Below are 27,366 nucleotides of genomic sequence, written 5' to 3'. Positions count from 1 at the left end.
GAAGATTGTGGACATGTTGTATGAGAAATGGGTACAAGTTTTTTGCGTGCAATGTTTGCCATGCATTCATGGGACATTTATACATGCAGAAAGTCACTATGTGTAGTTGTAGGACTACACCGCAGCATTTCAACAATGTGTTGCTGTTCTTGCATGGTTGTTGAACTACATGTTCGGAAGAAAAATGGGAACTTTGAAGAATACTTGCTTCATGCAATGTTCTGAAAACACACACACACACACACACACACACACACACACACACACACACACACACACAGCCACATTTCATGGCTGACTACATTGTACTGGCAGTGCAACTCAGCTGGGGTGAGGGGTTGTATCAGGTGGAATGAGTGGAGTAGAAAGGAGTTGGGGGAGAGGTTTCGCAGGAAAGGTGGATGATGGCCAGGAGGAAGATGCAGCAAGCACACACAATTGGAGTATGGCATTAGTGAGCTTGCTGTGGCATAAGCAGGTGTAGTTACATGTAGCACCTAATTATGTAGAGGAGTGGATTAGGAGTGGGAGATAAAACAGAGGAGAAGGGAGGATTTCAGGAATGAAGAAAGTGTTGAAGGACTGTTCCCATTGATATAGTTCAGAGAAGATGGTGATGATGTGAACAAATGACATGGTTTGTGAAACAGCCATTTAAGTCGAGTATGCTGTGACCAGCTGTATGTTCTGCTACTGGGTGGTCAGCTGAGCACTTGGCTACAGTTTGGTTGTGACTACTCATTTGGGTGGACAGTTGCTTGGTACTCGCATCTACATAGAAGGCAGTGTAGAAGTTACAGCAGAGCTGGTACATGATATACGAACATTCAATAATCACACATCCAAATGGCATTACTTATGGTATTTATATATATTTATATGTCTAAATGTAAATTATCATGGAAAAAAGAATAACATTGGGAAACGTCATTTGTTTTAGATTTGCTGTACCTGAAGATCAACCAACAACACCTTCACATCAAGTACCGAGCAGACGTCCATTTACAAGACGACCTACTCAGACTCCAGTGAGGTGAGAAACTTTTGATCACTACTCCATAAAACAAAACTGTATGAGAATAATTTTTTGCTACATTAGAATACAGGGTGTTCCAGGAGGAATGGTCAGTATTTAGGGATATGACATGAATAATCATTTGAAGCAAAACATTCCAGTAAACATGTGCTCAAAAATGCATACCTTAAGAGTTATGAGCACTTCTTCATCTTTGACAGTGTGAAACAAACCTCCTATACTGTAAGCTCTTTGCTTTCCTTATTTTGAGAGGGGATAGTATGGACCAAAACATGGAAAAATGTCTAACAATCAGGGTCTCTAAAAGTGCATACCTAAGAGCTTTGAGCACTTGTTCATCCCCACTACTGTGAAACATATCTCTTCTACCAAACAAGTGCTTGTAGGTCTTAAGGTATGCATTTTAGATCCCATGTTCATGAAACAATTTTTTCCTGTTTTGGTCCATACTACCTCCTCCCCAAATTTGGAAAGCAAAGAGCTTGCAATAGAAAAGATTTGTTTCACAAAATTGAATATGAAGAAGTGCTCATAACTCTTAATGTGTGGTATACATTTTAGAGCTCATATTTACTATACTTTTTTGCTTTGAATGATGGTTTCTCTCATATCCATCAGTCTTGACCATTACTTCTGTGACACTATGTATGAAGTGAACCTCATGCTGCTTTCATAGTCTCTTGTGTCTCTTCTGAAAGTCTATAAAATTCCTAAAAGAAACTAAGAAACTAGTTGGATTTAGTGTATGCTGAAATGATCAGTAAAGCAGTAGTAAAACAATAGTTTCACAAAATGATAATAAATGAAATAGCATTGCACCTATGAGCTATTTAAAGAGTGTGATCACTTCTGTATCTATGTGCACATCTTTTTTTAAGTTTATCTAAATTACAGGTAGAAGTCTTATGTTCAGTATAATTTCAAGTCTATATCTGGATCACAATAACAAAGTTATTGTCAGTTAGACACAGAAAGGTGCAGTACTGGTGGTTTGCAGTTATCTGTACACTAATATGGCTGTGGCAGCAACAGCAGTGCATTTCAGTTCAGCGTTTTATCATATATTTTCTGTTAACCTGTGGTACTGAGTTTGCCTTATCACTTTGATACTCACTTTTGCTATTAGCTACAGGCATTCTTTTCTATATTATAAAAATCAGCACAAAGAAACAAAGCATATGATGAAAATGAATCACAGCAGTAATGTAGCAGTCATAATTGTTATCTGCAGAATAATATGACAACAGTGAAGAAAATGGAAGGCATGGCCTAGTTTCTTCTCTGGTTGGTTGTTAGTGTGATAGCTCTTCTGTCAACAGCCATCATTCAGTCAAGCGCATTATTACACTGGTCCAGATATAGAGATGTAGGTCTGTGTACCGTTTTATTATGAGTGCACATGACTGATAGCTGCAAAAATACAGTTTATCTTTGGATAGTATCTTATTTAACAGAAAGAATAGGTCATGAGTGATTGCAACAAAGTAAACTTTTAGTTATGTAGCATGTATGATTCAACTTAATGATTTAGCTACCTTGTTTAGCATGCCCTTTCTTTTCATACTTGATTGTTTATCTTATGCTTCATTGATGCATTTGTATTGTATAAATGACTGGAGCATTGCAAGATAGGCACACGTCTTTGGAGAAGACTGTATTGATTTCCGAGTTCACATGCCCTGTGATGTTAGATTTCAAAGCTTCTCTATAATCACTCCAGATGCCTATCCTTATAGCACATGTCAAAACACAATGCCCAGTATTTTTCAACACCTTGTCAAATTGATTAAATTATACCTATGTATCTAACAATATTCTTACTTTCAGTAGAGTACTAAACCATTATATAAAAATTAGCAAAAAGGAATGGGATATTTTTTTTTCCCCCTATGAAATCAAAAGCCTGGAAGAGGTTATTTCTGAAGTGGTGTATGTGATGTTTCTACAAGCATGTGTTCATATTATCTGCTTATTCTGACATTATAATCTGAAAAATTTTAATGTGAATTTCTGCAATTTTCTTGAGAATGTTGAAGAACATCATAACCAAAAGTTTGTTCTTACATGGCTATTTCTTTTACTTTTTGTAGGATTGACACATGCATTGTTGGAGATGATTCAACTTGTGATGCTGCACAGAATGAGATATGTCGAACAGAACAAGGTGTATCATCATGCCACTGTCGACCAGGATTCAGCCGACGCAAACATCGTGAACCATGTAGAAGTGAGTTATTGTGTAAAGCTACTGTTGTTTAATACTGATTTTTTTCAGGTGTTGAGATCTAAGTCTTTGTTAACAGCTGTATCAGATCTGTGGTGATTGTGAGGATAATTAGCCAAAAGAAATTTAGAACTGAATTATTTGTTATCTAGCTGACTAGATTACTTCATTTCAAACATCTTAAGTGAATCAAGGGTGTACATGGTAAGGATAGAGCTCTTTAGAGTGATAGGACTGACATGGACATAAACAATGTATAAAAACTGAAGACCTCACAGCACTGAATTGCTGAATAAAAATATGGATTCCTCAAAATCATATTAATCAGTCCCACTTTAGGGGAAAAAGTAATAGAAAAAGGAGCCCACCACCAGGCTCTAAGAAGAAAAACAGTATAGATTTATTGTATTCTGACAGTTTGCATGGAAAAAATGTATTTGTATATATGTCACCAAGGAGAAACCATTTTGTAGTTTACAGAATGAATTTTCACTGTGCAGGAGAGTGTGTACTGATTTGAAACTTTCTGGCAGATCACAACTGTTTACCAGACTGGGACTCGAATTTGGAATCTTTGCCTTTTGTGGGCAAGTGCTCTACCAGCTGAGTTTTACTTGGATAGCTTTTTGGTAGAGGACTTGCCCACAAAAGGCAAAAATCCCAGAAATTAAGCAATAAACATGCTTGATCAGTCAAGTAGATCAGCAGCAACTGTCTATCAAAATTTCAACTCTTTGCCTCGGAGAGTACTCGTTGTTCTCAAAACATTTACTGTGGTTAGTGGGCTAATGTGAATAAATGTCCCTCATATCCATATAGATCAGGTTACTAATATTGTTAATTTTATGGCTGGCCATTCCACTGTTTCACTATGGCAGCAACAGTGATTCCGTTTTATGCTTATATCAACAAGGGAAAAATTATTCATTGATTTTGTTTTATTATTATCAAGTAAGGAAAATATACATGTGACTACACATGGGATGTAATAACTTAATGGTTAATATTTACATTCTCTGAACTCTGCAATGTCCAGGATAGTCAGGGTGCTCTACAGGAGATCTTTCTCTGTAAAAGATGGTAAGCGCAGCACCAACCGAGCATGTGACTTTTTCTTTATTTTCTCTGCACTCACAGTTCACATACCTGTGTTCAAGCAACATTGCCTTACGATGTTCTTGAATCCTACTACATTTAAATATAGTCTGTGCTGCACCTCCCACACCAGTCAGCTTTCATTGTATCCAGTGAGCAGTATTCGTCTGCTGAAGTGAGGTGTCTTCTTCTTTCCTAGTTATATTGTGGCCTTCTCAGTGGGGATGATAATATTTTCAGTTGATTTCAGGAAGCTTTTTTGGAACATAAACTGATGCTGAGAAGGGAGGTGACCATGAAGTGGGTGTGCTCTGGCTCTTTTCTTATTGGCAGCCACTTCCTGCTTACAGAGGATGGCATTATTTTAGTTATGGGATTATGGTTTATCATTTGGAGTAGGCTTAATGCAACCTGTAACAAGCTAATATTTTTGGTTGAGATCTGTCTCTACTGCCTGAGATTAGGGAAGAGAGAGAGAGAGAGAGAGAGGGAGAGAGAGAAACATACAAGCGCACGCACACACACACACACACACACACACACACACACACACACACACAAATATATATATATATATATATATATATATATATATATATATATATATATATATATATATATATTCATGCACACACGCATGTACAGTGCCATTGCTGATGTACAAATTGTCTGTGGGTGTGGCCTTAACTGCAAGTTTGTAAACAAGATTGTTTTGAGTAGAGATTTTCATTTTTCTACACATGGTGTGTTTCTGCCAAGCATTATGCCTAGGTACTTCAAAATGTATCATTATTTTTGTTGGTTTTCTTATCATTCTATATAGAAGTCACATCATGTTCTTCTGTTCCATAGATTAAAGGCAAAGATTTATGTCATTGAATGGTGAGATGTTAGTCTGTTCCTGTTAAAATGACTTGAAGTGTTTCTAAGGGCAGTTATGGAATTTCTGTTCACACATTCAAAGTTTGTGCCCTGGGCAGCTAAGGCTAGGTCATCTGCATACAAGAAGCTTCTTCTTTTTGGATTCCGCAGTGTGTATGTTGATGAAAATTTTAACTGAAAATCTTTCCTGTGGCTGGCAATTTTTCTATACTCTGTCAGAACTGTGCTGTCATTTAAAATTTTGTAAAGGTGATTTAGACTCAAAGCTAACAGAGGCCCCACTCAGGTTTATTCAACAAATTGGGATATATTTCAGAAGACACTCCAGAGCAGTGCAAATTATCTTAGACCAACCAAAGTGAAGTTTACATAATGTCAGAGTCCGGCCGGTCACTAAAGAGTTAACATTCATTAACCAAGGCCATAGTGAGAACTAAACCAACAGATTAAACAGGTTTCAATATTTTTGATATCAATGTTTCCACTTTATATGTTGTGTATAAATTTTCATTAGAGTATAGTGTAAAAATTTGAAATAAATCAGTCATGAATTTTTTTAGATTTTTGGAAACAATGTTTCCCCTTTATATATTACATATTTATTTATATACTATTTATATTTTTAAAAAATAGGTATATCAAAACACACATGTATTCAAATGCAACATTGTGTCAAAATTTCAAGTCAATCAACGACTACTTTTTCAAGTTTTGCCTGCACAAAAGTATGTGGGCTGAATTTTTTTTAAGATAAACATGACTACATTCAGAAATTGTGTTAGAATGTTCATTCTTACATGGAGTCAGGTCCTAACAGTTTCCACTGAATACCTTCAGCTTTGTCAAAGTATTGAATAAACACAGGAAATATCATATGATGCTTATGGTTACTAGCATTTGTATTGATACCAACAAAATTACTGGGAAAAGGAATGAAAGAGGAAGCCACATGTAGAATTTTCCACAGACCATAATTTAATCATCGCTAATGCTTGATTTAAGAATCAGGAAAAAAGGCTGTATATGTGGAAGAGACCTGAAGGCACTAAAAGGATTCAGGTTGATTATATAATGGTAAGACATAGATTCTGGAACCAGATTTCAAGCTATGAGACATTTTCAGTGGCAGATGTGACTACAATTTATTGGTTATGAACTGTAGCTTAAAACTGAAGAAATTGCAAAAAGGAAATTAAGGAGATGCGACCTGGATAAGTTGAAAGAACCAGGGGCTGTTTAGAGTTTCAGGAGAATTAGGCAATGAATGATTAGAACAAGAGAAAGAAATTCAGCAGAAGAAAAATGGGTGGCTTTGAGAGATGGAACAGTGAATGCAGCAGAGGATCAAATAGGTATAAAGACAAGGCCTTGTAGAAATCCTTGGATATCACACGAGATATTGAATTTAACTGATGAAAGGATGAATTATAAAAATGTAGCAAATGGAGCAGACAAAGAGAAAAACAAAGTTTAAAAAATTAGACAGAAAGTGCAAAATGGCTATGCAGGACAAATGCAAGGATTTAGAAGCACATTTCAGTAGAAGAAAGAAAGATGCTGTCAACAGGAAAATTAAAGAGAAGTTTGGAGAAAAGAGAGGCAGCTGTATGAATGTCAATAATTTAAATGGGAAACCAGTCATAAGCAAAAAAGGGAAAGCTGAAAGGTGAAAGGAATATACAGAGGGTCTATACAAGGAAGATGAACTTGAAGGCAATATTGTAGAAACAGATGATGATTAGATAGAGATAGAAGGGAGACATGATACTGTGAGAAGAAACTGACAGAGCAATGAAATATCTAAGTCAAACAAGGCCCCAGGAGTTGACAACTTTCTGTCATAACTACTGATAGCCTTGAGAGAGCCAGCCATAACAAAACTCTTCCATCTGATATACAAGATGTATGAGATGGGCAACATATCCGCACACATTGAGAAGACTGTAATACTTCCAATTCCAAAGAAAGTAGGTGCTGACAGGTGTGAATATTACTGAACTGTCAGTTTAATAAGTAATGGCTGCAAAATACTAACACAAATTATTTACAGAACAATGGAAAAACGAAGAAGCCAACCTTAGTGAAGATCAGTTTGGATTACAGGGAACTCTAGGAACATGTGAGGCAATACTGACCCTACGACTTATCTTAGAAGATAAGTTAAGGAAAGACAAACCTATGTTTGTAGCATTTGTAGACTTAGAGAAATATTTTGACAGTGTTGGATGGAATATTCTCTTTTAAATTGTGAAGGTATCAGTGGTAAAATACAGGGAGCAAAAAGCTATTTACAACATGTACACAAATCAGATGGCAGTCACAAGAGTTGAGGGGCATGAAAGGGAAGCAGTGGTTGAGAAGAGAGTGAGGCCAGGTTGTAACCTATCCCCCAAGTTATTCTGTCTGTTACACTGAGCAAGCAGTAAAGGAAACCAAAGAAAATTTTGGAGTATGGGATTTGTCAATGACATTGTAATTCTGTCAGAGACAGCAAAGGACTTAGAAGAGCAATTGAGTGGAATGGGCAGTGTCTTGCAAGAAGGATATCAGATGGACATCAACAAAGCAAAACAAAAATAATGGGATGAAGTTGATTTAAACCAGGTGATGTTGAGGGAATTAGATCAGCAAATGAGACACTTAAAGTAGTAGATGAGGTTTGCTGTTTGGGCAGCAAAATAACTGATGATGACCAAAGTAGAGAGGATATAAAATATAGGCTGGCAATGGCAAGAAAAGTGTTTCTGAAGAAGAGAAATTTGTTAAAATTGAATATAGATGTGAATGTTAGGAAACCTTTTGTGAAAGTACCATATTTGTGTGGAGTGTAGCCATTTATGGATGTGAAACACGTAAGATAAACAGTTTAGACAAAAAGAAAATAGAAGCTTTTGTAATGTGATGCTTCAGATGAATGCGGAAGATTAGATGGGTAGATGACGTAACTAATGAGGAGATACTGAATAGGAGACCAAGAGATGAATACAAGAAGGAGATTAAGAATGGTATAAGTTGCAGTAGTTATTTGGAGATTAAGAGGCTTAAGCTGATGACAATAACAACAGCAACACCACTGTTATTAGTCACCAGTTACTGGTTGTCTTCTCCTGACATATCAAATAAGTTTGGGAATGCAGCTGGGTATTGTCATCAACAAACATCGATATTTCAACATTTGTGCCTTGAAAATGAGGTTTTCATCTGTTGAAATTTTGTCAGTTGTCAAGGATGTTACATGGATGCATTCCTTTAAGTTATCTGAACACTGTTTATATGTGTTGATTTCAGAAATTAGTGAGTATCCTGATTCTGGAAACCACATTCTGAGGTTTGTATATTGAAGTGATTCAATAGCCTTTGATTTATAGTTATGACTGCAATTTGCTATCTCTCTTAAAAATGTTGCTATATGCCTATTCTATTGAACAAAGATGGCTCTTCTGCATTTGTGGTGGAGCCTTTGGTGCTGCGTCTTTTATCTTCACTGAAATATCAGTTGTCATCCTGAAAGTGATCCAGATGATGTTCCTGGCCTCTGGTGTGAAAGGTTTAGCTAGCATTACTGTCATTGATGTGGAATACCCAAATGCTCCATAGATTCACATTCTCAAGTGGGTTGCAGTTTTTGAGGGAACACCTTTCTTAAATGCACTAGTGTTCAACCACAATACTGTGGGTTGAACATATTCTCCTTAGATTCTAATTATTTTGATGAACAACTCCTCATTTTATAAGTTTGAGGCTGTATTACATTTTCTTTGTTTTATTCGTTCTTTTATGTATTGTAAAGTATCATTTATCTGACTGGTTTTTCAGGAATTGTGTCTATGGTCTTGTCCCTGCGAGTTGACCGCATGTATGATAAGCGAATTACATGGAATGATGATCTGAGAGACAAAAATTCTGATGAATATCAGCAGTTGCAGTGGGAAGCTAGCCAAGCTGTGAGTAGATTGTGTTGTTTATCACTTGGTATGCAGTTCTGAAACACAACTAAAAAGTAGTATGTGAACATGGATTTTGGCAGAGTGGTAGAAATTTATTCTGAATTTCTGTATATACTATATAGTTTTTGCTGTGTTTCAAAATAATTTAATACTAAATCATAAAGTATTACATTTCTTTGTAGTCTTTTTAGTCTTGAATGGACTCCGAAGTTTCAGAGTAATGTTGCATTATTAAATGGTATGACCCTCCATGGGGACATGACACTCACTTCATGAACAATGAAAATGATTAATTAATTTTAAAATAATTGTATGTTTTAAAGAGGCATTCATCAATGGATTCAACAATATGGGCTGAATGTAGTTCGAATAAATAAACCAATTACAAGTAGAAATATAATAATGGAAAATCCTGTTTAGGTTTGGTTAGGTGGAGTAAAAGTAACAACCCACTGAATAGTAGAGGTGTTGAGTCATCACAAGGCTTATAAACATAACTGGATTAAATAAATAACCCCCCTTCCCACACACACACACACTTGTACAGTGTAGACATACATGTGTGTGTGTGTGTGTGTGTGTGTGTGTGTGTGTGTGTGTGTGTGTGTAGTTTTCAGTCTTATTTATCTGTCTTTTGATGATTCATTTCCTCACACCTCAGTGAGTTGTTTATCTTAACTCCTTAAATTATTTAATAACAGCAGGCAGTCAGTTCTTAACTACTAACCCATTGACTTGTATCCCATAAGACTTTACATTGATTGAGATGAACATTTTCTGCCCATCAGCTGAGGTAACACTGCCGAAAGTGCCAGTTTCTTATTGAGAAAGACTGACACTCTGCCATGAGTTAAATATTTCTATGTTGCTTTCAAATAACTCCAATTACGTGGTGGCATAACGTAGTCTGTCATGTAAGGTCACTGAAATTATTTTGTCATTGGTATCTAATATGAGCTAGTGTGCTTCCTACAATAAGGATGTAATTTATGCATGTACTTGCAAGCACTGATTTATTTAATTTTCTTAACTTTATTGTCATGTTGTGCTGCAGATTATCATTAGGTATGGACATTTGAAATTATTGCATGTTCTTTAATTGACAGCAGATAATGCCACTCACACTTTGAAAGATATGAGCAAGCATTTTTTATTGGTTTGTCTGAGGAATTACTCCACACAACTACTTTAAAGTATAACAGTAATGAAAACTACAATGTGCTTTCAATAATAACAAAAATCATACTTTTGCACATCAAATACTTTTTTATCTGTCCAAAAGCAACAGATATGCACCAATTGAGACTGTGTTTTGGTCTAATGAACTCATTATCAAGATGATATTAACCTTTAATCTTTCTTCCTTTTCTTGCTAATATAATTCCTATCTAAATAGAGGTCTCTTCTATAAAGTACCAACCCATAGCTTTTTGTATGGTATTTCCCTGTAGATAAAGTATTGTGATATTGTGAAGTATGCTTGGAATACTAATTTTGTATAGCCATTCCCAGACTTTTTGGCTTCAGTTCCATAGTTATTTTGAATACCTATTTTCTGCAGAACCCTTAAGGTAATTTAAATTATTGTTTCTTCCCCTCTTTTTTGTATTCTGTTGTTTACATTTGGCAATGATGAAGCATGGTATGTAGTATTTAGAATAAGTGCCTTTACAGTTCTTACTCAACATATTGATTGGAAATATACTTTCAGACTATTTTCTTGAGAAAGAATCAGTATGAATATCTCAATTCCATTTGTCTTTAATAATTTCACCCAGAAAATTTAATACTTTGCTTCTTTTTCAAAATTTCACTGACAGTGTGTAGTTCCATGCCAGTGTCACCAGTCATTCACGAGTTGAATATTCCATTATAGATGTGCTGCTAACACTTACACTGAAATGGGTTTCATTGAAATACTGCATTATTTCATTTGGAACTTCGGTAATATGAATCTCTATTTCCTTGTGGACATTATGTTCATAAACTGTAAACACATAATTTGCATACAAAATTATTTTAAGTAGTATTTTGTGTTTTGAACATAAATAAGAAACACGAGTGGCTCAATTTTGTGTGTGTGTGTATGTAGGGGGGGGGGGGGAGGATTACAATGGAAACATTTTCTTATCTAAAACATTACACACCAGTAATTTGAAATCTATGTTTTCAGATCAACTCAGCCATGTCAATGACACCATTCTCAGATGATGTCATGGGAGTAAATGTCAATGGACTGTACACAGTGGGTGGGTATGGTCCAGTGTTTGCCAATGTGACATTGCAGTTGGAAGAGACTGCAGAAACCTTGAGACCAGCTGTGAGGCATGATATCCGACGCCATCTGCTGGGAGCAATTCAACGGAGGGGTAACAATGTGGGTGCCAGTGCATTGTGGGTGGATAGTCTGCCAGGGGCAGTAACTGATGTGCTTGATTTGGATGAGTGTAGTCATCCAGCATTACACGACTGCCATTCCTTGGCAGAATGTAGCAATGTGTTTGGCACATTTCGTTGTGTGTGTCCTAATGGGCTGCGAGACCCCTGGGCAGGTGATATGCATCATAGTGGACGAAAATGTGAAGCATGCCCACAGCAACATTGTAGTGGGCATGGGGAGTGCCGATTTGAAGGGAACCAGCAGGTTTGCCAGTAAGTACTGCATCAGTGACTTCAAAGTCAATATAATAATAACAATAATAATAATAATAAATACAGATTAAGCGAGGAATATACCAAGGAGACTCATTAAGTCCTTTCTGTTTCTGCCTTGCTCTGAACCCACTATCCAACATGCTAAATAATACAAATTATGGATACAATATTACTGGAACATACCCACACAAAATCGCACATTTGCTATACATGGATGATCTAAAACCTACTGGCAGCAACAACTCAACCAATTACTAAAGATAACAGAAGTATTCAGCAATGATATAAATATGGCTTTTGGAACAGACAAATGTAAGAAAAATAGCATAGTCAAGGGAAAACAAACGAAACAAGATTACATATTGGATAACCACAGCGACTGCATAGAAGCGATGGAAAAAACAGATGCCTATAAATATCTAGGATACAGACAAAAAATAGGAATAGATAATACAAATATTAAAGAAGAACTAAAAGAAAAATATAGACAAAGACTAATAAAGATACTGAAACAGAATTGACAGCAAGAAACAAGACAAAAGCTATAAATACTTATGCTATACCAATATTGACCTACTCATTTGGAGTAGTGAAATGGAGTAACACAGACCTAGAAGCACTCAATACACTTACACGATCACAATGCCACAAATATAGAATACATCACATACATTCAGCAACAGAAAGATTCACATTAAGCAGAAAGAAAGGAGGAAGGGGATTTATCGACATAAAAAACCTACATTATGGACAGGTAGACAATTTAAGAAAATTCTTTCTAGAACGCGCAGAAACAAGCAAAATACACAAAGCAATCACTCATATAAATACATTGGCTACACCACTGCAATTTCATAACCACTTCTACAACCCTTTAGATCACATAACATCAACAGATACGAAGAAAGTAAATTGGAAAAAGAAAACACCCGTATCATCTAACACAGCCACACATCGATCAAGACACATCCAACCCATGGCTAAGAAAAGGCAATATATACAGTGAGACAGTAGGATTCATGATTGCAATGCAGGATCAAACAATAAACACCAGATATTACAGCAAGCATATTATTAAAGATCCCAATACCACAACAGATAAATGTAGACTTTGCAAACAACAAATAGAAACAGTAGATCACATCACAAGTGGATGTACAATACTAGCAAATACAGAATACCCCAGAAGACATGACAATGTAGCAAAAATAATACATCAACAGCTTGCCTTACATCATAAACTTATAAAACAACACGTTCCCACATACAAGTATGCACCACAAAATGTACTGGAGAATGATGAATAAAAATTATACTGGAACAGAACCATTATAACAGATAAAACAACACCACATAACAAACTTGACATCATACTCACCAATAAAAAAAAGAAATTAACACAACTAATCGAAATATCCATACCCAATACAACAAATATACAAAAGAAAACAGGAGAAAAAATTGAAAAATACATCCAACTGGCTGAGGAAGTCAAGGACATGTGGCATCAGGATAAAGTTGACATTATACCAATTATACTATCAACTACAGGAGTCATACCACACAATATCCACCAGTACATCAACGCAATACAGCTACATCCAAACTTATATATACAACTACAGAAATCTGTAATTATTGATACATGTTCAATTACCCGAAAGTTCCTAAATGCAATATAACGTATACCGTACAGTTAAAAGGAAGCCACGCTTGATCAAGGTCTGTGTCACTTTCCATTTTTGACCAGACATAACGCCTGAGAAAAGAAATAAATAATAATAATAATAATAATAATAATAATAATAATAATTAATAATATTTAGTAATAATAAACTTGTTCACATATGTGAGAAGGAGGAAATATTATAGAAATTATTTTATGAGTTGTTTGTATCAACTCATGTGTGTCATCTATCTTGAAAGAAAATCATGTTTTCATGTAAGTTACTTACACTTCAATGAAGCAATAAGTAATATTGGCTTAGTTTCACACATTATTTTCCATTTCATGAAACTGAATATTTATTTCCCTTTTGAAAGCTTATTTAGGTTGAAATTCGTGAATATATTTCCGCAGGACTATATTTACTCTTTTCTAGACCAGTATTTCTCTGAGGTATTTGTATCCCTAAAATAAATCTTGTTTCTTACTGGAATGAGATTTTCACTCTGCAGTGGAGTATGTGCTGATATGAAACTTCCTGGCAGATTAAAACTGTGTGCCAGACCGAGACTCGAACTCGGGACCTTTGCGTTTCGCGGGCAAGTGCTCAACCAACAGAGCTACCCAAGCACAACTCACGCCACGTCCTCACAGCTTTAATTCCACCAGTACCTTGTCTTCTACCTTCCAAACTTCACAGAAGCTCTCCTGCATACCTTGCAGAATTAGCTCTCCTGGAAGAAAGGATATTGCAGAGACATGGCTTAGCCACAGCCTGGGGGTTGTTTCCAGAATGAGATTTTCTCTCTGCAGTGGAGTGTGTGCTGATATGAAACTTCCTGGCAGATTAAAATTGTGTGCCGGACCGAGACTCAAACTCGGGACCTTTGCCTTTTGCAGGCAAGTACTCTACCAAGGTAGGAGACGAGGTACTGGCGGTTTGTTTCTTACTATTTGTTGCATCACACCTTTTATTTTTAGTCTACTGATTAAATAAATCTGCCGCCATACATGAGGTCATGAAGACCTGTTAGTGTGATGTTGCTTGGCTGGGAAGTAGCCCCTTTAGTTCCTGCTGCTGGAATTAATTTTCATCACCAGTTACTTACTGGTCAACAAATGGAGAAGAGCTGATGACACACAGTGTCTGATCACCAGACTGTGTTAAAGAAAGGAAGATTAGAGTTTAACATCTCATTGACAACAAGGTCATCAGAGATGGAGCACAATCTCAGATTAGGGAAGGATGGGGAAAAAAATCAGCCATGCCCTTTTAAAGGAAACATCCTGGCATTTGCTTTATATGATTTAGGGAACTCATGGAAAATCCAAATCTGGAGGTCTTAATGGGGATTTTAACCCTCATCCTCCCAAATGTATGTTTAGTGTGCTAACCACAGTTCCACTTCACTTGGTAGACTTTGTTATAATATTATAGTTTATATTTCAAACATCTACTCTACATCTTATGGAGTGAGGATTTATAACACCACTGTTGATGATCCACCTCTGAGTGGGGGTATTAACCTTTGCAGCTTGACAGATGCTACTCAGAAGTATTTGGTTGCCTGGAAGAAGCTGATCACAGTTTGCTTTGCTTTCGATCTAAAATCATCTGTAACAACAAAAAAATAACATAACATAGCATTGTACACATACTCATCAGAATTATCTTTACAATACAGATACACTAACATCATAACAGCTTCAGAGAATGCAATAGAAAACCATGTCCATAAGGTTCTTACCATTTGCAACAGTACAAATTGCCTGAATAGCCCATACTGTTCATTGACGCAGAATGAAGAGGGGAAAACTCTTAACTCTCAGCTTATCCATTGTATTCATAACACTCTACATTATCGATATAAGGATTACCTGACAAGGAAAACTGAATTACTGATCAGGGTGGCAGAACTATCTTGTTTACACTAAAGAAGAGAGAGAAGTAGCAATGGCATACTCCTGGTATCCTTATAGGCCAAGTGCTGGCATGTGCTTGACATCAGGCCACACTGAAATATTGATCAGCACTTTAGTTTGACTTTGATCACACGCACTAACAGGATTTATTCATAGCAACATGATGTGAATCCACATCTTGCCTAGATAAACTGGTGATCTTTTGAATTCTGATGCCTCATTTTTGCATAGAAACTTAATATACTGTTCATTTTTTGAAACTTCTTCTATAAGTTTCTCCATTATCATAGAAGAATGCTCATGTTTGACAAACACTGTGACATTTTATAGAGTTCATATCTCATTACATTCTTCATAGTATCATAGAAATTGCTGCCTGATAGCACCCATATGCAAATCATGAAGGGAATATTTATTGTGACCATTTTGTTTCTTTTTCTTTCAGGCAGATATACCAGTTCAACTTCATTTGACTTTATGTCCCACCTTCTATAAATTCTGTACAATTTATTTGCTCAGCTACAGAATACATCATTTTGCACATATGCTTTGTCACTTTCTCTGTTGACATAGGCACCTTTCTTATTATCAGTTATTTTAGTGATTTTAATAGCAAGATTTTGTGACAGACCCTAAACACTTTTTGTAATCACTTTGAAAAGGAATGCAGTTTGTTTTGTTGGGGAATAAATAACTTGCATAAATTTTTTCCAGCCTCCAAAGACTGACTTAGTTTCCATATGAAATACCTTCTTTGTCTTTCCAATCATATTCTGTACACTTGATTTTATTTTATTTTTTCTATAAGTGTGAGCAATGTGTTTTCTGTAATATTTTTTCAATGTTCACCATAAGATAAGTGATCCAGTTCTTCTGTCAGCTCAGAAATTGTTGTGTTTCCAGGTAGTTCACTGATGTATGTTTACTTTTATGTCACTTATTCATATATATGTAATTTTGCTTTACAGCTGTACAGGAAACTTCTATGGATCTCAGTGTGAGATAGATGGAGAAGTCCTCGGAGTTGCAGTTGGAGCATCTTTAGCAGCCCTTGTAATAATAGTTCTCACCTTAGTATTCCTTTGTATGTGGAGGTTAGTGAATGTGATGAATATATGTAATTAATATAATTAACGTATTGATTTTTAGTTTGCTCCACAGTTATGCTTTTGAATTGAGAAAAGTCTGAACATTATAAGTGAAAAATAATAACACCAAAGAGATTACACAATAACATAGCTGCAGATCTTCAGAAGTGGCTGTCAGTAATCACATGGCAAATATGGAAGTGGGTTTGTGGACTCTCCCTTGGAGAATTTTAGGAGAGGGTATCTTAGTGTTTAATGTCCCATCAACATCAAAGTCATTTAGAGATGGATCGTGTCAAGGATGGGGAAGGAAAATGGCCATGCCCTTTCAAAGGAACCATCCTAGCATTTTCTGGGAGCGATTTAATAAGAAAATTTTAAAAATTGGCATTGTGTTTTAGACCTTTAAACATTCAGACCCTTTCTAGCCCTAAGTAAAGTGCAATTTCCAGCAATTCAAATAATTGTTAAATTGTTATAACCTTTAATCACCAATACTTGCGTGGATATTCAAACACACTCACTTAGAAACAATAGCTGGTTACATGATAACAACTCAGTATCTCTTATTCGACTGCCGTGCCGTGACGTGCAGCCGGCGCTGTTCGTAGCTAGGTGGCGCTCCCGCGCTTAGCCGAGTTGCGGAGCGCCTCTATCGCCGTTTGCGCGTACTGTCGTGGCGGCACTGTAAATGTCGTGGCACTGTCACAACACTTTTGCCCCCTTGAAAAAACAAAAAAAACACTCACTTCCCTGGAGACATGGACAGTGCGGAGACATCCATGGCCTCTTGTGAGGCCCCGAGAAGATCCCGCAGAGAGACACAAGAGTATGGTCGAAAATGTCCAGGATGGAAGCACGTGCGTGGAACGTGCCTCCTGGACGAGATGATGGGTGAAAACTCCGGAGCAGCATCCATAGGTGTCGTGGACCTGGGGGTGTGCTCCAGTGAGATGGGTCCCGGAGAAGGCGGCGTCGCGACTGGGGCCGGTACCGGCGTACTCGGAAGCGGTAGCGACGTCGGCTGCAGCAACACGTACGGTAGATCGGCAGCAGCGACAGGACTGGCGTCTCGGGCTGGTGGAGACGAAAGAAGGGGCGGTGGCACTGGCGTGGCCACCACTCGTGGGCGCATCTGGTCATAATGGTGAACAACCATGCCGTTGTCCGTACGTATTTCACAAAGCCGGCGGCCGCAAAGAGCCTTGACCACCCCTAGAATCCATTTAGGGCGAGATCCATACCCTCGTGCCCACATGTCGGCGCCCACCGAGTATTTTCCCACACTAGGGGACACAGCACAAGGCCTGACAGGGTGAAGCAGGTACAGTAGAGTGCGCGGTTGGCGGCCATGCAAGAGTTCAGCAGGGCTGCGATCACCCAGAGGCGTGAAGCGATAAGAACTCAGAAATTGCAGCAGAGCGTCATCTGTGGAAAAATCACTAAGGAATTTTTTCATCTGGCATTTGAAAGTGCGGACAGGCGCTCGACCTCCCCATTCGATTGCGGATGGAAGGGCGGTGCTGTAACATGATGAATCCCTTGTCCAGTACAAAAATCACGGAAGGCCTGCGAAGAGAACTGAGGGCCATTGTCTGTGACGATAGTGGATGGAAGACCTTCTAGCGCAAAGATTTTGGACAAAGCCAGTGTCGTCGCCGCAGTGGTGGGCGACGGACATCGAACAACAAATGGAAACTTTGAGAAGGCGTCAATCAACAATAGCCAATAAGTATCGAGGTAGGGGCCGGCAAAGTCAGCGTGCACCCGTTCCCAAGGCTGCGCCGGATCAGGCCATGGAGAGGGCATTGTACGAGGTGCAGCCAGTTGTGGAGCACACTGACCACACGCAGCAACCATGTGGGCGATGTCCAAATCAATACCGGGCCAATAAACATGCCTGCGGGCCAGGGACTTAGTCCGAGAAATACCCCAATGGCCTTCATGCAACAGTGTGAGAACATCTTTTGCGAAGAGAGGCTGGCACCACGACCCGTGGAGATGCGCCATCCATGGCCAGAAAAACAACACCATCACGAACAGACAGACGAAGGCGCAAGGCATGGTGGTAGCGAAGGGGATCCGATGCCCGGCCCTTGGTCCTGTCGGGCCAACCCCGTTGAACAAAACCGATCACCTGACGCAGGACCGGGTCCCGCACAGTAACCGACGCGACCTGCAAACCTGTAAGTGGAAAACCCTCGACCGCATGACGTTCTTCCTCATCAATGTGGAAACAGAGTAGTCCATCACGATCGAAAACCAGGTCGGGGCCCATCGGCAATTGCGACAATGCGTCAGCGGTGGTGTGCTGGGCCGTGGGGCGATGGTGAATCTCATAGTGAAAACGAGACAAGTATAGGACCCAACGTTGCAGGCGGTGAGCTGCCTTATCTGGAAGCGACGCCGATGGGCTGAACAGAGGGACCAGCGGCTTGTGGTCGGTGATGAGGTGAAACTTAGAACCATACAAAAAAATGCTGAACTTTTTTAGAGCATAAATGATAGCGAGCGCATCCTTTTCGATTTGAGAGTAACGCCGTTGCCCATCGTTGAGGGTCTTGGAAGCATAGGCGATGGGTCGTTCTGAACCATCCTCATACTGATGGGCAAGAACAGCCCCTAGGCCATACTGTGACGCGTCAGTCGCCAGAACCAAGTGCTGACCCGGACGGAATGTGGCAAGACAAGGCGCCGACTGCAAATGAGCCTTCAGGCAGACAAAAGCCTGCTCACACTCGTCAGACCAACAGAAAGGGACGTTTTTGCGTAACAGCTGATGCAGAGGATGAGCTACCGCCGCCGTGGATGGAATGAATTTGTGATAATAAGCAATCTTGCCTAGAAACGCCTGAAGTTCTTTGACCGTAGACGGCCGGGGTAGAGCGTTAATGGCCGCAACGTGCTGACGTAGAGGACGTATACCCTCACGGGACAAGTGGAAACCAAGATACACAATGGAGGGTTGGAAGAACTGTGACTTGTCCAGATTGCACCTCAACCCAGCCGAATGCAAAACCCGAAACAGGGAATGCAAATTACGAAGGTGCTCCTCAGTGGAGGCCCCCGTGACAACAATGTCATCCAGATAGTTTATGCAGCTGGGAACGGAAGCCGTGAGCTGTTCTAAAAACCGCTGAAAAATGGCCGGCACGCTAGCGACGCCAAATGGTAACCACTGGTATTGATACAACCCACAAGGAGTGTTGATGGCGAGAAATTCCTTGGAAGAAGCATCCAACGGCAACTGATGGTATGCCTCCGATAAGTCAAGGTTGGAAAAGAACTGGCCCCCACCGAGCTTGGTAAATAACTCCTCAGGACGGGAAGAGGATAAGTGTCAATGAGGCTCTGAGCATTGACAGTGGCTTTAAAATCACCACACAACTGCAGACTCCCATTTGGTTTAGAAACCACCACGATGGGCGATGCCCATTTGTTGGAGGTAACAGGAAGGAGAATCCCTGAAGTTGTTAACCTGTCTATCTCAGCCTTGACAGGTGCACGAAACGCCACCGGTATAGGGCGAGCTGTGGGTTTAAGAGTAATGTGGCCTTCAAAATCCTTGGCACGACCCAAACCAGCAGAAAACACGGACGAAAATTCAGAATACAATCCATCCAGCTGTTGATACGGAATATTCTGATATGAGGTGCATATCATCATCAATGGAGAACCCGAACAACTGGAAAGCATCATAACCGAACAGGTTTTCAGTGCCCGCATGATCCACCACATAAAACGTGAGGGGCCTCACAACAGACTTGTAGGCAGTGGAAGCATCAAACTGACCAATGATAGGAATTTTCTGTTTATTATAAGTTCTCAGATTTCGCGTAACTGGAGACAAGGGAGGGGAGCCCAACTCCAAATACGTGCAAGAATTAATGAGAGTTACTGCAGAGCCAGTGTTCACTTGCATGCGAATGTCTGTATCCAGAACACGAACAGTAACAATAACTTATTTGTTTGAGAAAGCACACAGTTAACATCCATGTCCAATGCCTCATCCTCATCGACAGGAACTTTAGGGGATTGACGCACAGAAGCAATGTGGCCTTTTTTCCTACAGGAATTACACATGGCCCAACGTTTTGGACATGCGGTCCTCTCATGTTGTACAAAACAACATGGACAAGAAGGAAGTGCGGAACGAACCTGCTTCTGTGGTTGCTGTTTTCGCTGCGAACGTTGCGGCCCAACGCGAAGTTGTTACACGAGTGAACCGCCGCCACATCTTCGTTCTCCTGTGAAACAGGCAAATTGTCCATGTCGAAAGTGGACTGTATGGCGCCTACATCACACCACGCGTCTATTTGCGTGCCAGCAGCGTGAGACACTTCAAAGGGTTGAGCGATGCTTAGAACTTCCGACAACGACGGGTTTGGCAGTTGTAGGGCACGTTGCCAAACTTCTTTATCAGGAGCAAGCCGTAGAATAGCATCCCTAACCATTAAATCAGCATAAGACTCATGATGAGTGTCCGTGACAAACTCACATTTCCTACTCACACCGTGTAGTTCCGCCGCCCAAGCCCGGTAAGATTGATGGGGCTGTTTACGACACCGGTAGAACGCCACGCGGGCGGAAACGACTTGGGTGTTTTTTTGGTAATAGTTAGACAATAAGTCACACATTTCTTGGAAGGACAGAGAGGCAGGTTCACGCAGAGGGGCTAACTGAGATAGCAGCTGATAAAACCGTGGGGAAATCCAAGATAGAAATAACGACTTACACATAGGAGCGTCGACAACGCTGAAAGCCAAGAAGTGTTGCTGCAAACGCTTCTCATAATCCTCCCAGTCTTCAGCGGCCTCATCGTAAGGAGGGAATGGAGGCGGAGAAGATGAAGACAGACAATGAGTAAGCGACGTCAACAACGCCTGAATAGCAGCCGTCAGCTGTGTTTGTTGTTCAATGAGCGCTTGCATAAGCTGTTCCATGTCTGCCCCATCACGAACACACAAATCCACAATGCAGTGAAAATATCCGACCTTGTCACCAAAAAGTGTTATAACCTTTAATCACCAATAATTGCGTGGATATTCAAACACACTCACTTAGAAACAATAGCTGGTTACATGATAACAACTCAGTATCTCTTATTCGACTGCTGTGCCGTGACGTGCGGCCGGCGCCATTCATAGCTAGGTGGCACTCCCGCGCTCAGCCGAGTTGCGGAGCACCTCTATTGCCGTTTGCGCGTACTGTCGTGGCGGCACTGTAAATGTCGTGGCACTATCACAACAAAAATAAAGAATCAGGTTAAGTGGAAAAAGCTAAAAAATCAGTTTAGTAAACATAAAGGTGCTTTAGAAACATTTCTGTAATTTACAAATACTACAAAATCAACTCATTTATGTGTCTCAAATTATTAATTAAAAGGAAAGTAAAACAAGTAAACAAAATCCACATGCATCATGAAATGAGAGGCCTGTCTTCACTGTTTTGTATAAAAATATTTACAAGCCTTTCTCATCCACTGCCTTTTCTTCCTGGATCTGCTCTACTTGTACAATACAGAAGCTTCACTTCTGACTGATGATAATGTTCTTGAGTGACAATCTTGTTGCACTCTTCACAGTCTGACTCTGAGTATCTGAAAAATTATTTTGGTAACATGCTCTTCCTTAAGATAAATGGTTCATTTTACTGATGATAAAGGCAGTCAATGTTCTTGTATTCATACTAGATCAAAATTCAGTTCTGTTTTTCCTAACAGTACTAAAAAACTCTCTCACAGGCAGCATTACTATGAGGCATAAGCAGTAATGCAAGTATAAATTTGCTCAGTGATGTATACTTTTTAATGTCTGATGCATTAAATATAGCAGATATCTTGTACCAAGCAGTATCAGCTCTATCTTCTTCCACTATTCCAAAGTCATCAAACTGGTATCTTGAAAACTCTTAATTCTAATGTGTTTCTTTTCACAATCACTCAGAACACCAGGAAATAGCTCATTCAGCTTTACAATTGATAATAAAGGTTTTCTTTTTCTGGATCCAATGTCTATAACTTCTAAGTTTTTAGTGAGTCATAATATTGTGGAAATTTTTCTTTGACACAATTACATGAGTTGATGAAAAATGTTCTGACATCATCAAAAAATTTTGTGAATACAGATTTTTCAAGCTTGGTATGATGAATGAAGCTTCTAGTGTCTACGCCAATGTCTATATCTTCACCCCTTTGTGTTGTTTACTTTTTAAAATTTTAGTTCCAGCAGACTGCAAGAAGTAGGTACTGCAGAAGGATTGATGAATCTAACAATCAGACCTGTAAATAATTTATTTAGGATGCTATGAAGTCTATGAATTGCTGGCTCTTCTTTCTGAAAGATTATTACACAAGGAAAGAAGAAACAGTTTAGTTATGGATCTTTTAGAATAGGGTGCACTCTAGATATGTAAGAGGTGTTTACATTTTTTTTAGGCATCGTCATTGAAAAATTTTACAAGAGGTTTCCACTGTTCCATTATTCTTTCTATTGACAGGAGCAGAGAGAGCCATCTTGTACAAACATACTTCAGTATTTTATGGGGTTTAGTGTCATATATATCTTGACAAAGTTTAAAAGTAATTTCTTAGTACCTCTCCAAAGCTCTATAATGAAGGTGATAAATCCATAATAATTACAGATAATCCGTAATAGTTGGCTGCTATGTAATAAGTTTAGGAAAACATCTTTGTTTCAAGCACACCACAATTACTTCACTATATTCTTTGTATTCCTAAATTAATTGATATTTGAGTATATTGATGCTAATTTAAACTATTGTGTATTTGAGATATATCATCAGGGTGAATACACTTTGGAACAACAAGGAAATCTGGGATTTTTTATCCGGAAGAAAACCAGGAAAAACCTGTACATTTTTTAGAATTCCAGGAATTTTTTGTTGTTTTAGTCTTGAGTTAAATTTTTAGAATTTTGACTGGTAAGAACTGATAGCCAACCAAAGAATTTTACTGTATTCCACAACAACAAAACACAGTGTACACACAAGCGCCTGCCTAAAGCAAAATGTGTCAAAGGCTTTAGGTCAAACACAATAGAATACTTCATAACAGCAAACTATATCTGATAAGCATGATGTTATAATTCTTAACATTAAGTTCATTTTGAGCAGTTGCCAGCGGGCTCATTCGCATGCGCAATTGAGTTGCATATGAGCAGTACCTTCTGCCTCTGGATACTTTAAGTGTGGCTGCAACAGTAGCAAGAAGCAGTCATGCTACCCAGAAAAAAAATTCTAGCACACCTATGCTGACAGATTCACACATGCACAGAGCAGTCTGGGTTGCAGTGGGGAGTGGGATAGTGACCCATGTTTACGCTTAGTGATTTTGCTGCTTTCTCTTCGTTTACAGTTCACACATCAAATGAAAACAAAACTGATTTCTGTTGCCGGGAGCTATCAAGTAAATTAAATACATTTACATAATTATGGAGGGCTAAAACATGTTATTTGTTTCATTTTTCTGATTTCATTTTATTTCCACATTTTTGGTATCAAGCATTGATTGCTTTGCACAACAACTAAGTTATTTTTATCAATTTGCTAAATAAATGTTGCTTTTATTAGTCTTTTCCACAGATGAAGTCAATTTGTAAGAAATGAATTTTTTCATTCCACACTATTGACTAGTTTCAACTTTTCACTGAATTTCAAGTGCACATTTTCATCTTCTGGCAGGTATGGCGTTATGCCATAATAAAGAACCAAACATGAGACAATACAGTACTAGTACTCCAAGAAAATTTGCATCCCAAAAAGTGCACTGAAAAGCTTAATATCAGGTTGGGGCCTACTTCGATATAAATCTGGACATATGAATGTGTCCTTTGAGCTGAATTATGCTTTTTAGAATGGTTTATGAAATTCTTATGATCATGGAGTATCCTCTGATGTCCTATTTCTTTTATAACGTCATATAAGAACTCTTAATGCTATATGTGTATGAACATAGGGGCTTTCTGCGTCATCATAGCTGCCCATGCACAACCTGTTTTTTGGAACTCTCTGGGAACTGCTGAAATGAACCCATGCCAAAGAGGTCGTGGGAAAATATTGAGAATGGTTCTTTGAAAAGCATTATTTTCAAAGGAAATTTCCTTTTAGAGAGAAAAATGAATTATGTTATGTGTGAGAATGTACAATGAATTTCTTAAATCACAGAGCATTTGACATCTCATAACACTTTGAGCACCAACCACTTGGAATAATTTTGAGCCCAGACATTAATGTCATTGTTTAAAATTTTTCTGGCACATTTGTGTGATGTGTCTTAAAGTGTAATAATGCTAAAAAGACCAATATTATATGTGGAAGCTTAGTTTTCCTTGTAGCTACACTATGTACATTAATTTAAACCGTTAAGTTTCCTTATTTGTGTATTTACGCTACATAGCAGTGATATTGCTATTGGCTGACTACATCACATGTCCTATGCTCTGAATATATGCTGTCATTCGCTGGTGAGATCATGTGACATGAGCTATGATTGGCTTACAAAAGCGCATTGCAATCTCTGTTTCAATGCTACGGAAATACAATGTTGGTGTTTGGTGGAATTCAAATTTATACTTTCGTAATATGAAAATATGCATTGTATTGCAATATGAAATATGCACTATGCATGTTGCTGCACATCAAAGATCTTTCCAAAACACATTTCTTTTCTTTTTTCTTTTTCGCGTACCGAGTTTCTAAAATGACAGGAAGTTCTACGCTGGTGTATGAAACCTTTACCATTCAAAGGATTGATGTTTTTACTCCGAGGGAAATTACACTGTTGCTTATCATGGAAAAAATGTGTTTTCACCTTGGAAAAAGCATATTTTCAGGTGAGATAAAGTGCGTTATTAACCGGGAGATCATGTTAGTACAAATCTCATAAATGCAGATCACTGACTTATTAACATCTGAATTTTACACAAATAATACAGCTTACAGTGCATACAAGTAGTGAGAAATTTCTCAGATTTTATATTACTGTAGTCAGCACATTTTTCTGGTGGTACACAAATAGTAAGCAGTACTGGCTCTTTTTCTATTTTTTAAAAAGTGTTCAATTTCTTTAGAGCAAAATGCTCTATGTAAAATGTAAAATCTGAGAAATTTCTCACTACCTGTATGCACTGTAAGCTGTATTATTTGTGTAAAATTCAAATGTTAATAAGTCAGTGATCTGCATTTATGAGATTTGTACTAACATGATCAGGGTGTGTACGCGGGCAAGAAAAAAATTCATTAGAAATATCATGGTAGATGGCACTGTCTACACGAAATATATTTCCAGTCTTATTCCTTACATGTTAGTATCAAAAATGGGAGGTTGTGCTCAGTTCACTTGCTGCATTGGAGTTTCTTGTGCTGTGGTATTTTCGCTTCTACAAGCACATTTTTGAGAGCTGTTCACATTAGTTTTGAGTCAATCTAGCTTACATCAGTGCAAATCATTCTTGAAAATGAGTAAAGTAAGTAATTTGTTTATGCCAATTAATAAAGAAAAGGAAGGCTGAAGAAGAGGAAATTGTTGAACCTACACTTGTACAAGGTAGTAAAGATTCACATTATGACTGGTCTGAATATTAGACAATGTTGCAGAAAAAAAGACTTTTGTAAGATAAATAAAATCTTTTGGGTTATAAATTGTACTGAGATGTGGGAAGTCGAGCCATTGATAAATGGATGGGAATGAAAATTTCAGTGGAGGGCACAGTGTGTGTGGCACAAAGCATGCCAAAAAATAACATCTGAAGGAAAAAATTAAATACCAAAAAGTACTTCATCTCACAACAAAGAAGCAACAGAAAATATTTTTTTAACCGCTTATAAAGTTGTGATGAGAAATCAGTCATTTAACAACTCTGAAGACAAAATAAATTTAGATGTCCTTAATGGTGTAGATGTGGAATATATTTACTCTACAAATGCATGCATTAACATTGTGAGCCACATCACAAATGAAATGAGAAAAACGTTAATGCACAGTATAGGATAACACAAGGACAAAGTGCAATTACTTACTCATGAATCAACAACTGTGAGTAACAGATGCACACTCATGGGTGTTATTCATGTAGTTTTTCCTAAATTTTCAGCTCTATTCAGTCTTTTCCTTGATGTAATAGGATTATCATATGCAGCTGCAATAGAATAAGAAGGCTTATACAAGAGAAGTTTCCTTCTATTGTTTTCTGGCACTGTAGTAACCATCTCCTTGAGTTGTCAGTTAGTGATGCAGTGAAGAGTGTGACAGGAGTAAACTGCTTCAAGGGTTTCATGGACAAACTTCATGTAACTCATCATGCTTCAACTAAGAATGTTAGAGAGCTACAGACCTGTGTAGCGACTCCTGAGCTCCAGTTTCTTAAAATTGGCAGAATTTTAAGCACTCACTTGGTTGAACCTACACTCATACTCATAAATTAAGGATAATTTCAAAATGTGGTTCCACACAATGTGGCGCTACACAAAACTGGTGCTAATAGCATAGGCACATAGGGAACACACACGACACAGATCTGCAAGTCCACGGTATTGGTGATAAGTTGAGAAAACCGTCCTGAAACATGTGTGCTACAAAATGCCACTGTTTCCTGAGCATGTACCCCAACATCAATATGGGATATGATCACTATACACACATACACAGGCCACATAACGAGTTGACATACTCTGGATCTGGTGGTCGAGCATCTGCTGGATCCTCCCAATCTTGCACCAGTGCCTGTCGGAGCTCCGGAAGTGTCCTAGGGGTTTGAAGAGGTGCAGCGATATGTCAACAGAGAGCATCCCAGACGTGCTCAATGTGGTTTAGTTCTGGAGAACAGGCAGGT

The 27,366-nt window shown here is 38.4% G+C and overlaps 1 protein-coding gene across 2 annotated transcripts in view; it reads left to right on the top strand.

The window, feature by feature from the left end:
- LOC126248761 (mucin-6-like) overlaps positions 1-27,366 on the top strand; it is a 292,688-nt gene that overhangs the window by 243,328 nt on the left and 21,994 nt on the right. For both annotated transcript variants that reach the window (XM_049950115.1, XM_049950114.1), the window contains exons 8-12: positions 941-1,033; positions 3,127-3,263; positions 9,054-9,181; positions 11,358-11,836; positions 16,397-16,522. In XM_049950115.1, coding sequence (XP_049806072.1) covers positions 941-1,033; positions 3,127-3,263; positions 9,054-9,181; positions 11,358-11,836; positions 16,397-16,522 — 963 coding nt within the window. The remainder of the gene's footprint in view (positions 1-940; positions 1,034-3,126; positions 3,264-9,053; positions 9,182-11,357; positions 11,837-16,396; positions 16,523-27,366) is intronic.

This window comes from Schistocerca nitens, chromosome 3 (assembly GCF_023898315.1).
Source record: "Schistocerca nitens isolate TAMUIC-IGC-003100 chromosome 3, iqSchNite1.1, whole genome shotgun sequence".
Lineage (NCBI taxonomy): Eukaryota > Metazoa > Arthropoda > Insecta > Orthoptera > Acrididae > Schistocerca > Schistocerca nitens.
Note: the sequence above shows the minus strand (reverse complement) of the source record. Positions and strands in the feature narration are given on the sequence as shown.